Source organism: Myotis nattereri (assembly GCF_964212035.1).
Source record: "Myotis nattereri genome assembly, chromosome: 17".
NCBI classification, from domain to species: domain Eukaryota; kingdom Metazoa; phylum Chordata; class Mammalia; order Chiroptera; family Vespertilionidae; genus Myotis; species Myotis nattereri.
The window spans coordinates 40001758-40016670 of record NC_138092.1 but is presented as its reverse complement, the minus strand read 5'-3'; the positions used below and the strand labels follow the sequence as shown (position 1 = coordinate 40016670).

Here is a 14913-nt window from a genome sequence, read left to right as displayed (position 1 = left end):
AATGGTCCTCATTTTCGGTTCCAAGGATTTCTTTTTCATGTGACCAAGTACGATTTTTTTTTTTGGTCGAGGAGGATGTGTGGCCGCGTTGTTGATCTTGGAGAACAGGTGATTACTCATCATTGGTGTTTTCTGGAGGAGACAGTGGCACTACACCCCTCCACGTCCCCCCGCCACGTCCCCTCCCCCTTCCCCCGCCCCCCAGACGGGGAAGGTGCCTGATCCGCTAACCGTGCATCCCACAGCGGCGCACAGCGGCGGCCGGAGCACACGCGGGATGGTCGCGCGTCCCCGGCTGAGCAGAGCGGGGCAGCCGGCGAGCCTGGGGCAGGTACGGGCGGGAACCGGGCGCCGACCGCCGTCTAGAAAGAGCCGAGTGCCCCCCGGGCCGGGGAGGCGGCTGCCCGCGCAGGTGTGCCGGCGGCTGCCCCAGGCCCACCCTTTGCAGCGCGTGCTCGGGGCGGGCCGGGCCCGGGAGCCTGCGACGGGGTGCGCTCCCCATGCACTCGCCGCCCTCCCTCCCCAGGCCCCGGGGACGGTCCTAGCGCCCGGGCCCAGCCGGCGGGCGCCGGCACCGCAGCCCCCGGGTACGGCCGCCGCTGCGGGCCCGGACGGCCGCCAGGGGGCGGGAGCGGCGCCGCGAACAATGGCCGCGCCGGGCGCCGGGCGGGGAGGCGGGGAGGCGGGAGGCGGGGAGGGCCGGCCGGGAGCGCGCGGGGCGGGGGCGCGCGGCGCGGGCCCGGGAGGGCGCGGCGGGAGCGCCGGGGAGGCGGGCGGAGGCTGGGGGCGGGGAGCCCGAGGGGTGGAAGCCGGCGGCGGCGGCGGCCGAGCGGGGTCAGTTCTTTGGAGCGTGTGCCAATGTGGGAGCCGTCCGCCCAGTGTCGCCGGCCAGAAGGTAAATCCCCGGCCGGGGGGCGCCCCGGAGGCCGCGGCTTCCGCCCCGCGGGCGGCGGAGACCGAGGGCGCCGGGGAGTCCCGCAGGTCCGCGGCGCGCGGCGAGCCCCGGGGACTCGGCCCCTCCGCGGCCTCCCCTGCCCCGCGCCTCCCCCTCGGCGGGCTCCTGGCGGGAGGGGGAGGGGAGGAGGCCGGTGGGGGCAGGGGCGCCGGGGAGGGGGCGAATGAATGGGGGGGGGTGCGTGGAGGAGGTGGGACGACACAGGTGTCGGGAGGGGAGGAGCCGGGAGGAGGCTGGGAGGCCGGCACAAGTGGGGCGCGGGGGTGGCGGTCGTGGGGGGCTGGAGCTACCCGGAGGGCGCTGGAAGGTGGGGTGGTGGGGGCCGGTGGGAGCGGCGGGAAGAGGGGCGGCGGGTGCGGCGGTGGAGAGGGAGGGGAGGGGCGGGGGAGGGGAGGGAGGGTCTGCGGGGAGCGGGCCGGGGGGCGCCGGGGGAGGGCGGGGCGGGGGCTCCGGGGGTGGGGAGCTCCTTCTGTAAAATGGGCAAGCGGTGCAGACGTAACGCGCCGTCACGGGCAGGGAGGTGGGGCCGAGGGGACAAATAGAGCCTGTGACGGGCAAGTTCTGCCGGGCTCCTGCGAGCCGCCGCCGCGATGCCGGCCGGGCGCACAGGGGCGGCTGGCGGCTAGTGACCTTGCCGGGCGAAGGGAGTCGGGCGAAGAGACAAAGATCAGTTACCGAGCGCTCTGCTCTGTGTGTGGGCAGCGCCGCCGGCCCCTCCGGGAGAGCCGGGCTGGGGTGGGGGTTCTGCAGAGGCTGCCGGGGGGCCGCGGGGCTGCGAGTCTTGGCGAGGGGGCGGGGGCCGTGGCCTCGGGGCTCTGCACGTCCCTGCAGATCTGTGCAGGCGTTTGCATTTGTGATGAATCCTGTTTGCAAAGCCCCCGGCGCCCTCGACCCCCGACCCCCCACCCCCACCCCCCGAAAGGTGAAGAACTCCTTGAGCGGGGAGGGACCATTCCATTAGGAGAATGTACGGAAGGATTTTAAAGTGGGTGGTTCCTGCGGGAAGGAGAGAGAATCCTGGAAAGGTAGTTCACTGTGAGCTGAAAACCTTGATTTTGAATGTTTGCTTTAGCGATTTTGGTGCATTTTGGCCAAACAAAACCTTTGCCTTCTCTTCCGATGCATCCTTACGTTTTAAGAAAAACCCTGGTAAACGCTTGAAAGCAGAATTGCGATGGGCAGGCAGGATAATAGTAACCGCGTGGGGGAAAAGATTGCAGCATTTCTCCTGGAGGAGAGGTCTTCTCTGCCCTTCCTCGTAAGATGGTTCAAATATACTTTAATTGAGCTGCAGTGGGGGGGAGAGGGGGAGAGGTCATATTTAATAAAACCATCAAAATCAAAACATCCCGCATCTCGATTGTTTCGTCATCCGACAAGTTTTTCAGTTTGTCTGTATTTTCTGCAAACTAGAGAGAGAGGTCACATGTCCCTGGAATTGTGGATTTGCTGCATTTTGCAGCAGGCCTGTATTACATTTTTGAAGCACTTAGGCCAAACTATGGGGTGTGTATGTTTTTTTCTTTCCCTGCTAGGGTTTCAGCTCCAGTCCCCGTTGCCACGTTTCATTACATGGCAGTGTTGTTTGAAATTTATTCCTGAAAGAACATTAGTTGGTAGGATATGGTGCATATGTCCTCAAAAAAAAAAATTATTTTTCCTTAAGAACTCTTGCTTTGTATTTGTAAAAATGTTGGTGTATAATCTAAATATGCATGGCTAACTTCAGATAGAATGCCATGTAATTTTTTAAGTTTTAGCTTTTTATTTTGAAATAATTTCAAGCTTGCAGAAAAGTAGCAAGCATAGTACAAAGAACACTTATGTAACCTTTCCTCAGATGCACTTGTTACTGTTTTACAGTTTATCACTTGATCTCTCTATGGCACACACACACAATATCTTTTTCCTGGACCGTGAGGGTAATAAATGTCATACATCACGGCTCTTTATTCCTAAATACACAGCATGGAAAACCATAAACTTGCATATTTTAGCTTCCTTAGCTTACTGGGAATGGAATTCTAGGAAAGAGTGGCTTGGTCTGGTTTTCAGCAAAGGTAAGGATTTAAAAAATACCTAAAATGGTCATCAAACTTTTTATTTTTATTTTAAAATATATCTTTATTGATTTCAGAGAGGCAGAGAGAGGGAGAGATAGAAACATCAATGATGAGAGAGAATCATTGATTGGCTGCCTCCTGCACGCCCCCCACTGGAGATCAAGCCCGCAGCCCAGACATGTGCCCTTGACTTGAATTGAACCTGGGACCCTTCAGTCCTCAGTCCTGAGCCAAACTGGCTAGGGTGGTCATCAAACTTTTTAGTATATAAGCAACACAAAATGAGGTTGAGTGGTTTTCTGGTTTTAGGATCAGGTTCTGGAAGATGTAATAATTGGCCAATATGTTTTGTTTTGTAGCTAATCTCTTTACTCCTATTACTCTGTCTCCTTTTGTGCTGGGTATCTGATTATTTATGTGCACAGGTCAGAAAGAGGGGAAAATCTAGATATTGTAAAATTGGACTGGTTGATATTAGGCTGAATAGAGAGATGCACAGTCCGATCAAATAGTATAGGTATATTTTTGCCTCTTAGTACTAAAGAAAATAGTAGATGAGTGTCTAGAATCCATATTAACTATAATTTACATATGTATAATTATTTGATTTTGAATGAGTCACCAAAATTCTGTAGAGGAGCCTTGACATTATGTTGTCCTAGAGCCCATGCCCTTTGTGACAGGAAAAACTTTAGGTTTAATCTTTGTTTATAATTGTATAATGAAGAGAAGAGGATTTGGAACCAGACCATATTGGGTTTTAATCCTAGCAATGCACTATGGGAAAGAAACCTAACTTCTGGAAAGATGGGGATAATACCTACATCCAAGGTGATGAAGATTGAGTTAATGTAAAAATGGCAAAATAGCCCAGCCGGTGTGCTCAGTGGTCGAGTGTGGAGCTATGAACCAACCAGGTGGTCATGGGACCTGATCAGAGCACACGCTGGGGTTGCAGGCTTGAGCCCACACATCCCCCGCAGGGGGCCTGCAGGAGGCAGCCGATCAACTGACGTTTCTAGCATTGTTTCTCATCATTAATGTTTCTAAACATTGTTCCTTCCTCTCCCTTTCTCTCTGAAATCAATAAAAATATATTTTAAAAATGGCAAAATCTGGCATGCAGCATTTAAAATTGGAGTCTGATAAATGCTGGTTTCCTTTTCCTCTTGGCTGGTGGTATTTTTATTTACTTTTATGGGAAAAGTTCATGAAGTGAGACATCTGTATACATAGAATCTCCCACAGACTCTTAGGACATATTAAAATTCATACTAGTCATTTTTTAAAAACATTAAAGCAGTTTTTTGGGGATGCCTACTTTTAAAGGAAAATGAAAGTGAAAAAGATTTTTAAAACACTTTAAGGACCCTAGGCATTTTTTAGAGTAAGGAGCTTGGAGTTGATATTTAGGGTTAGAGTAGTATGGAGTCTTAAGGATGGAGATGGGACATGCTTTTGCTTTCCAAGTTGTCCAAAAAAGGCATTTAAGGGAGGACTGTGGAATGGATGATGATATAAAAATGTATAGGGAGATTAATATTGCTGTTTTATAAAGCAGTATTTAATTGTTGAGGATTTTAGAGATTTAAGCCCGCCTTTCAGTTTACCAGATGAGCCGCGTGTAATTCGAATTTTCGTTATAAAACTACCTTTTTATATCGGAAGATTAGAACTTTAAAAAAAAGATACCCCTGTATCTTACTGTGCCTACTGCTCAGAATCAGCCACCAGTGGTACCAAATTCGAATACTGAAGAATGACATACGGCTCTAAAGATAAGCATTTATAAGCTGTAGAGGTTTACATTAAATAAAAACAAAATGGGATTTCTCAACTTGGGTGAGTGCTTACCAAATAATGTTACATTCTAGAAAGTAAGGCACATGAAATCACTGAGATGCTTTTGGTAGTTCATTTACATTTTAACTTCCAAATGAATTGTTCCCAATTAAAAAATGAAAATCAGATGGGTCTGTATTTTTAGTTATCGCTGGTATATTTTAATATCATTTGAGTAATGCCACACATTTTAATGATTTCATCTTTTGAATAAAATATACATGTTTAAGTTTTATAATTCGCCACTTTTTAATTTTGCACAGGGAATTAATTCTTTTTTTGGCCTACTTACATATGTTAGTTAATACCTAAGCACCATAGGGATATAGAATTTTAGAGTTGAACCAAACTGTCTTATTTATTGTTGCATAACAAACTACGCCAGAAATTAAGGGCTTAATACATTTATTACCTCAGAAATATGGGTGCAGCTTATCTGGGTGCCTGTGGCCCAGGTCTCTTATGAGGTACAGGTAAGCTGTCATGGGGCTGTAGTCTCAGCTGAAAGCTCGACTGGGGGAAGATTTGCTTCCAAGCTGGCTCCTGTGGCTCCTGGCAGGATTCACTTCCCAGGAGGGTAATCTTTAGGGCTGGTGGCCTCCCTCAGTCCTTTGCCAGGTGGGCTTCTCCACAGGGCAGCTCGCACTGTGAGCTGGCTCCCTTCTGAGCAGACAGGTGAGACACAGAGCAGCTGTATGTCGTTATAGCTGCTGTTGTCCAGTTGTGAGAGGCTGCCAGCTACAAGGACTTTAGTTTATTTTGTAAAGACTTAAAAAAAAAAAAAAGATACGAAAGAAAAAGAACCCAAAGATACACAAAGTGCTTAGTAATTTACCAAGGCTCAGAAGGTCACCTCCTGAAGAGCTCGGACTCAATCTCAAATGCACGGCTGCTCAGGCCTTGGGCTGTTTCTATAACATATGATTCTCTTGTAAGCTATAAAATGCTGAGGTCACTATTGTAAGAAATATATTGAAAACCTCCAAAGTCATTTAGAATTGACCCCGGTTTGTCATTTCAAAAAAATGATAGGCAAACGTACACACACATTTATAATAGGCGTGTGTGTGTGTATATATGTGTGTGAATATGATGTATCTGTGCGTATGTGTTTCTCAAGAACCTTTGCTTCTGAGGGAAAGTTCAACATTAAAATTTTACAGCATAAAAATTTATACACAAGTATAAATTATAAAACTTTTGTATATCAAAACTTACTGCTTTTAGATAATTTTTTTGGGGGGGGGACTGTGTACATAATTTACTTTTTAAAAATATATTTTTATTGATTTCAGAGAGGAAAGGGGTAGAGAGATAGAAACATCAACAATGAGAGAGAATCATTGATCGGCTGCCTCCTGCACGCCCCGCACTGGGGATCGAGCCTGCAACCCGGGCATGTGCCCTGACTGGGAATCAAACCGTGACCTCCTGGTTCATAGGTTGACGCTCAACCACTGAGCCACGTTGGCCGGGCCATAATTTGTTTTTTATGTAAACTTACCGTTAAAAGATCCCATGATTTATTTGTTTATAAGTTTTGTGGTGTTGCCCTTCTTTGGTATCTGTATTTTAAAGTTAAGTGTACAAGAAATTGGCCACATGAAAAGAAATCCCACCAGGGTGAGGTCCGATCCAGAAGGAAACACATTTGACTGTAACACTGGGATGTGTCAGGATCGGTGATTTTCCTTTTGAAAATCTTATGAGAACATTTTTTTTAATTGTTGACACTCTTTTTTTTTTTTTTTTTTTTAATATATTTTTATTGATTTTTTACAGAGAGGAAGGGAGAGAGATAGAGAGTTAGAAACATCGATGAGAGAGAAACATCAATCAGCTGCCTCCAGCACATCTCCCACTGGGGATGTGCCCGCAACCCAGGTACATGCCCTTGACCGGAATCGAACCTGGGACCTTTCAGTCCACAGGCCGACGCTCTATCCACTGAGCCAAACCGGTTTTGGCAATTGTTGACACTCTTACAGATGTCCCCGTTTCTCCCAAGTCTACCTCCACCCAGCCCCCCCTCCCCCGGCCTTCGCCACTCTGCTGTCTGTGTCCATGGGTTATGTGTATATGCTCTTTGCCTAATCTCTTCACTTTCTTTCATCCAGTCCCCCCTCTCCCTCTCCCCTGTGACCTCTGTCAGTCCGTTTATGTGAAATTTTAATGTGCGTGCTGTTTTTATAATGGTGATAATAAAACCACAAACAAAAGTCTCCAGGTAGGTAACCATACTGTGTTCTCTTTCTTGTGCCAAACTAAGAGAATACGTGTGTGTTGCATCTTTAGGCTTAATTTATCTTCTGGGGGATGGGAGCAAAGCCTCAACACCTTATTGGAGCAAGGGGAGAGGATATTAAATATTAATCTGAGTATGTGTTAGAGATGGGGGAGTAAATGTTAAATATAAACTTTTAGATCATTTTAAGTTTCACTTTTGCTGGAATTGTCTTAGAACTTTGGAACCAGGGGAGGGGCGGCGGGGGGCGGGGGGCGGAGGGGCACTTTATTCAGCCTAGATTTGCGCTGTCCGGAATGGTAGCCACTAGCCACATGTGCTTATGTAAATTTCAGTTAATATTAAAGAAAAGTAAAAATTTGCTTTCTTGGTTGCATTAGCCACATTTCAAGGGCTTCAGTAGCCGTGTGTGGCTAGAGCAGGGGTGGGCAAACTTTTTGACTCGAAGGCCACAATGGGTTCTTAACCCGGACCAGAGGGCCGGAACAAAAGCATGGATGGAGTGTTTGTGTGAACTAATATAAATTCAAAGTAAACATCATTACATAAAAGGGTACGGTCTTTTTTTTCAATAGTTTTATTCATTCCAAACGCAGGCCGTAGTTTGCCCACGGCTGGGCTAGAGGCTACCGAACTGGGCGTTGCAGCTAGAGAACATGTTTATCGTCCTAGAAAGTTCTCCATGTTATATCTGATTTTGATCAGGGGTGTGTGTTACAAGTGCTAATCCTTGGATTCACCAAATAAGCTCAACTTTATTTCTCCGCTTCCATTTTCCAGATTTTGGAGCCGTGAGGGATCCAGCAGTTGGGTCCGTATTGCTTTAACATGCTTCAGATCAACCAGGTGAGTTTGTGTTGAGGCCTGTCATACTAATGTGGTGCTTGGGCCATAGACCCCGTGGCACGTTTTCACCTGGCTTTTCTGTAGCCATAACCTGACCACCGCTTCATAGGGCAGTGACACGCTAGCTCTTCTTGCAGGCGGCTGTGCAGGGCAGGCTGTTGGAGGATTACGGCGGTAATCCTGAGTGGTGATAACTTTCAGGAGCGCTGAGCAGGCTCGGCAGTTTGCTGGTTCCTTTTGATGTCGCGTCCCTCCAGGACGTGCTGGCGTGTTCAGAATGCTGCCCATTGCGATCCGTCTTCCGTCCGTGGCAGTTCTGCGGACTGCAAGCACTTCTAGTGACAAATCTTGTGAAGTGGTCGTATCGGTGTGTTTAAAAAAAGGCTTCTTTCTAGGGCACTGGAAAAGGCGAGAAGGAAGTGCTCTGCTAAATAAATGACAGCTTAGCGTGCCTCAGATTCACTGAAAGAAATAGTTTTCTTGGGTCTTGGCATTTCTCCAAGAACTTTATACCCTTAATCTTATCCTTTCTGAACAAATCGGGCATTGTATCGTAACTGTAGTATTAGAAAGCACTTTATTTTATTTCACGTTTGCAAATCAAGAGAGAAGTTTAGATGGCGAAAATTTTTTTTTCTTTTAAAAATATTTTTATTGATTTCAGAGAGGAAGGGAGAAGGAGAGAAATAGAAACATCAATGATGAGAATCATTGATCGTCAGCCTCCTGCATGCCCCACAATGGGAATCAAGCCCGCAACCTGGGCATATGCCCTAACTGGGAATCGAACCATGATCTCGTGGTTCATAGGTCAATGCTCAACCACTGAGCCACACCAGCTGGGCTAGATGGCAAAATTCGATTGCAAAAGTAATTTTTTGTGTGTGATTTGAGGAAGTAATGCAAGTCTCCTCCCCACCCCCCACCCCACCCCCCACCCCACCTGCTTACCTTGCCCAGGACATGCCCAGTTCCTGTGCACCACACGCCATCTCTAATGACTTCCAGGTTTACTCCTGGTCTCGACCTGTTCTCTGAGCTCCAGAGTCACATAGCAGTGAGCAGCCTGATCTCTTAACCTGGATGTCTTTATACATCTCGGATTTAGCACGTGCCCAGGAAGCAGTCTCACTGTTTCAGTTCTCCCAGGCTGTTTCAGTTCCTTCACGGGCAGGGGCATTCCCACCGCGGGGACTCCGCGAGGGCACCTCTGCCTGACCTTGCTGTTCCCCTGCGCGCGGCCTCTCCCATCGGCCTAGTATTTGCTCTCCCGGCACCTTGCCTGCCCTTCTGTTGAATGGCATCCTGACATTTCCTTGACATTTAAAGATGTCATTAGTTGTTTAATGTCTGTTTATTAGATATCCTGTAGCCAAATGCTCCCTGGAGGTAGTGACCTTGCTTGCTTTACTCTCGTATCACAGGTCCTAGTAGTTCTTGTTGGGGATAGTGTTCATCTATTTGCTGAATGAGTGGATGAACGGTGCAAGGGTTGTGATGAAAGCCAGGGTATCTGCATTCTTTTTAACAGCAACCACATAATGGTGTTGTCCGTTTGGGGCTAGATGACGCTTGCTTTACACAAATGCCATTAATGTAAAATCTCTCCCTTCTGCAAAGCTGTTCTTTGATTTTATCCTGGCATTGGAAAATTTTCTCCTGCAATAAATACTGCTTTCATCCAAGCCATCACTGATGCCGGTGAAAGGCATTTCAGAGCTGCACTGTGCTTAGGGCGGTGAATCCCTACTGCATGCGTTCACAGAGCTGCTGAGACATGGCCGGCAAACTGTGCTGTCCGTGTGAGGTTGCCTCTAGACGACCGTGTGGACACCTGCCATTAATGATAGGGGTCCGGTTAGAATAATTTGTTTTATATTCTGCTGCACACAGATGGAACTGATCATTTTGTGCCAGTCAACATCACTGAAAAGTAGCGTTCATAGGTGAGTCCCACTCAGGATTTACTGACTGTCCGTGCTGCTGGTCATGTTGAGTCAGGCACGTGGAGTGGTCCCCAGGCGACCGCCTGCATGGCCACCACGGGTCCCTGGGTTTTGGCCAGAGGTCGTCCCCAGTGCCTGCGGCCGTGCGCGCTTTGCTTGTTATAGACATGTATTGCGGACTCACTTCAGGAGCCTCTCTTGCTATTGACTAAGTGTTGTCCCCCAAAATGTTCGAGCCTGAGGGAAGAGTTACCCTCATTTGGATTGCGGAAGCTATAGAGAAGGCTTTCTCTTACACTGGATTCTTCAACTTCTGAGCGATTTTATGTTTGCTGGTTTTCACGGTGACCGCTCTCCCTGCAGAGGAGGATTCTCGAGATAATGTAACAGAAGGCGATGGAGGCCGACCTTCCACTCGGAGCAGTGGAGGTTTTTATTATGTGATCTCAGCACTGTCTTTAGGATTAGGACTCAATTTTTATTTGGGAGGTCCTTTTGTTGTCTTAAAATGCCTGAAGAGCACTAACAAATCCTCCTGGGTGTGTTTCTGGTACTAATTAAAACGTAGGCTATTGAATACTAAGTTATTTGACTTAAAAAGAAAAAATTAACCCTGCCTGACATTATTCTTATTAGGCATTTGGGAATGATCATGTTCTGTTAGAATAATGACACTTTTCCTTTAAGTTTGTGCTCCTCAATTTGACTTTTGTCTGGAGTGTGTGTTGTGATCCATGTGCAACTCATGTAGAAAAGTTAAGTGGTGCAAATAAGCAAAGAGAAAAAAAAAAGTCACAAATAATTCCACTATTCTTTTACAGAGATTATCACTGCTAATATTTTGGGGTGTATACTTCTAGATATTTTTCTACGCAGGTATGTTTTTGTGTGAATATATGTTGTTTTAAAAAATATGTGTATACAGCACCTAATATTCTGAAGTGAGTTCATAATCATAGTTTGGAGGTACTAAAATTTATTTAGTCAAACCCTTATTGTTGGACAGATTGTATATTATAATTAGTGCCATGTAATTTTACATCTGTATTCCTTGGTCCATTATTTTCTTGTAATTAAGTATTAGAAATAGAAATACTAGTCAAAGGGGTATGTAGATTTTAAAGATACTTAATGCAAAAATACTAAAAATACAAAATCTCATTTATTAAAAGTTTATTAGAATGCCTGTTTCCTTACATCCTTGACACATTTTCAATGTTGGCCAATTTGTCTGACAAAAAGTGTTACTTTAATTTGCATTCCTATGATTTGCATATATTGGTTCTTTTGGTCTTGTCTTTTGTGAATTGCTTATTTGTGTCCACTGCTATGTTTTTCTTTTTCTTTGTAAATAAAATTCTTTTGATTATACCCCCTTGAGAATTTTGTGAGCTACTATTTATAACCATTGCCTTATATATTTCTTAATTTATTATTCAGTAATTAACTAATGAAAACCTATGTAGGAGTTTGGTATAGTTTTGGCCTTTCTCCCTGATGATTAATTATAAGTCCCTGGGGGAGAGGAAACCCATCTTAACATGAAGTTGTAGCAAATATAAATGAAGGCACATGTGCTGTGAAATAATATGTTAAATTGAGTGGCTGACGTGGGGCGCATTTTTGGGGATTAGTTGGTGAGGCACACTTGACAGGGCGGCTGTCTGAAGGGTCGGGGAGTCTATATTAGGCAGCTGTGGCATCGGGAAAGCCCTGAGCAGGGGATTCAAAGAGGTCTGATTTATTAAAAAAAAAAGCTAAAAGTTAAAATAAATAAAAGAGGTCTAATGTGTGGGTTTTTAATTTTTTAAAAAAATATATTTTATTGATTTTTTCACAGAGAGGAAGAGAGAGGGATAGAGAGTTAGAAACATCGATGAGAGAGAAACATCGATCAGCTGCCTCCTGCACACTCTTCACTGGGGATGTGCCCGCAACCAAAATACATGCCCTTGACTAGAATCGAACCCGGGACCCTTCAGTCCGCAGGCCGACGCTCTATCCACTGAGCCAGACCAGTCAGGGCTTTAATTTTTTTTTTTAATGGTTTTTTTTAAAGAGGTTTGGTAGTAGGTGCTGGGAACATAGACTCTAAGAGGAAGCGCTCAGGCCTGATGAGTGGAGCGGAATTTCAGTGCCCCCTGCAGGGCGGAGGGAGCCCGGGGCTACACGGGGAGAATACAGCGGCACCAAGATGCACTGGAAAGCGCGTATGCCCTTAACGGCCTCAGGAAACACAGGCCTGGAGGGCAGGGCTAATGATTCCCATCTCACAGGACTGTGCTGAGGTGACAAAGGCAAATGCTTCCTGCTGGTCGTGGGACTGTTGCTGCTGTGCTTGCTGTTAGTATGTTGTCACCGCGTGCCTGTCGCTGTTGCTATTGCTGTCTGGCTCTGGAGATGGGGGTGGGGTGGGGGTGGGGGGGGGGGTGGGGGAAAGGTGGGCGTTCAGGTTGGTCTGTTTGGGGGAATGGAGCCTGACCCTTTCCTGAGACCAGTCAGCTGCTGCCCTCCTCCCCTTTCCTGCCGCAGGCACAGGAACTCTATTGTTTTCTCTTACAACCTGCTGCTACTCACTCTGAGTCATTTTTCTCTCCAAGTCTGGTTGTGGAGTAGGATCCACAGTCCGCCCATCTCTGTTGAAGCCACAGGAAGCAGCCTGCACTTAGGGGACTGAAAAATAGTCAGCTTCTCTGAGAGTGTTAGCTGCCATGTTGGGAAGAGCCCAGTGGAGAGGCCCACGTGGCCTCCTGCCAACCGCTGACAAGGCGCTGAGGAGCCTTCTGTGAAGCAGATCTCCCGCCCTTTTAGGCTCCCAGCCCTGGCCCACTGGCCCCTGACCCCTGGCCCCCTGACTCCTGACTGCAACCTCACGAGAGATCCTGAGCCAGAACCACCCAGCGAGGCTTCTCCGTGATTGCGGAGCCTCAGAAGCTGTCAGGGGAGGGTTGTTAGGCAGCGATAGCACATACCCTTCCTTTACAAACAAGCCAATATGTAAACAGTGGCTTTTAGACACTGAATGACAGGTGGCAGCAGCCTGTGGTCCCTGAGAATGGAAGCGAATGGGAGCAGCCCTTCTGTTGCAGCTCATGGAGGGCCATGAGGCTGTTCGTAGGCTGCAATGCAGGGAGGAGGGGCGGAAGCCGAGCCCAGGCTTGAGGAGCTAGGAACACGGGGAAGAGTTCGGGAAGACCAAGAATTGCAGGGCAGAGGACCAGAGAGCAGGGAGCTGGGTGGGGCAGGCGGACGGAGTGCATATTGCAGTAGAGGCGTGCAGGCCAGCGTGCGTGCATTCTGGAGATCTGCAGAGGGCTCCCCTTCAGTCTTTGGCTGAGTTTTGATCCGTAGATGGTGACAGGACCTCCGCAAAGCCAGGGAAAGAACTACTGGAAGACAGTAAGGAAACGATCTCCAGAGCTCACGGAATGCTGGGAATAGTTTGTGTCTCCACTGTCCAGAGTGTAAATAAATACCTTGTGATACACGGGGCAGTGAGGAGAGTCCTCAGGAGGCTCCAAGTAATCCCAAGTAACTTAATTGTGCACAAGAACAAAGTCCGGCACTATTTAGAGGCATACAACCCACGTCAGAACCCAACGATGTAAAATTCAGGCTTTTTGTCATCCAATCAAACACTAAAATGCTTGCCTCAGCCGTAATAAGGGACAGAACATCTAGGCAGAAGGTCAGCACGGAAACAGAGGACTTGGACAAAATATAAACCAATTAGACCTAGTAAATGTGTACAAAACACCAGCAAAGCAGAATACACGTTCGCAGGTGAACGTAAGACTCTCCAGGTTTTGTTGAGCCACAAACAAGTTTCAATACATTTTTTTGTTGTTGTTAATTCTCACTGAGGATATTTTTCCATTGATTTTTAGAGGGAGTGGAAGGGAGCAGGAGAGAGAGAGAGAGACACATTGCTTGGTTGGCCTCCCGCACATGCCCCGACCAGCTCTGAGGACCAAGTGAGCCTGCAACCACGGTACGTGCCCTTGACTGGAATCAAACCTTCAGTCTGCAGGCTGACGCTCTAACCACTGAGCAGCTGGCTAGGGCAACCACTCTTAAATAACCAACAGATCAAAGAAGAAATCACAGGTGAAGTTAGAGAATAATTAGAGACGAATGAAAATGAAAACACTATATACCATAACTTGTGAGATGCAGTGAAAGCAGCGGGAAATTTATAGCAGTAAACACATAAAGCAGCGATTTCAACCTTTTTCATCCCATGGCACCCATAAACTAATTCCTAAAATTCTGTGGCACACCAAAAAAATACATTTTTTGTTGATCTGACCAAAAAAGGGTATAATTTTGATTGATTTACAAAAATAAAAAATAATAGTAACTACCTACACTTCTTTTTTTCATAGATTTTTTTTTAAAAATATATTCTATTGAGTTTTTACAGAGAGGAAAGGAGAGAGATAGAGAGTTAGAAACATCGATGAGAGAGAAACATCGATCAGCTGCCTCCTGCACACTCCCCCCCACTGGGGATGTGCCCGCAACCAAGGTACATGCCCTTGACCGGAATCGAACCTGGGACCTTTCAGTCCGCAGGCCGACGCTCTATCCACTGAGCCAAACCGGTTTCGGCTACACTTTTTTTTTTTTTTAATATATTTTATTGATTTTTCACAGAGAGGAAGGGAGAGAGACAGAGGGTCAGAAACATCAATGAGAGAGAAACATCGATCAGCTGCCTCCTGCACATCTCCCACTGGGGATGTGCCGGCAACCCAGGTACATGCCCCTGACCGGAATCGAACCTGGGACCTCTCAGTCCGTAGGCCGATGCTCTATCCACTGAGCCAAACCAGTTTCGGCACACTTTTTATTCCAAAGTGAATTTTTAAGCCTGGCTGGTGTTGCTCAGAGGTTGAGTGTCAACCTATGAACCAAGAGGTCATGGTTTGGTTTCCAGTCAGGCACATGCCTGGGTTACAGCTCAATCCCTAGTGGGGGTTGTGCAAGAGGCAGTCAATCAGCGATTTTCTTTCA

The 14913-nt window shown here is 47.3% G+C and overlaps 1 protein-coding gene across 7 annotated transcripts in view; it reads left to right on the top strand.

Moving 5' to 3' along the window:
- The first annotated feature begins 203 nt into the window (after positions 1–203).
- Positions 204–14913, top strand: part of STAU2 (staufen double-stranded RNA binding protein 2) — a 226977-nt gene continuing 212267 nt past the window's right edge. Inside the window, exons 1-3 of one of the 7 annotated variants that reach the window (XM_081111013.1) lie at positions 824–895; positions 7886–7951; positions 10719–10773. Coding sequence is in view for 2 of the 7 variants with exons in the window: in XM_081111012.1 (XP_080967138.1) it covers positions 7934–7951 (18 nt within the window). In the remaining 5 variants the exon portion in view is untranslated. Of the gene's footprint in view, positions 332–771; positions 896–7885; positions 7952–10718; positions 10774–14913 lie in introns of those variants that run through there. The other 6 variants (XM_081111012.1, XM_081111015.1, XM_081111010.1 and 3 more) reach the window with 6 other exon arrangements.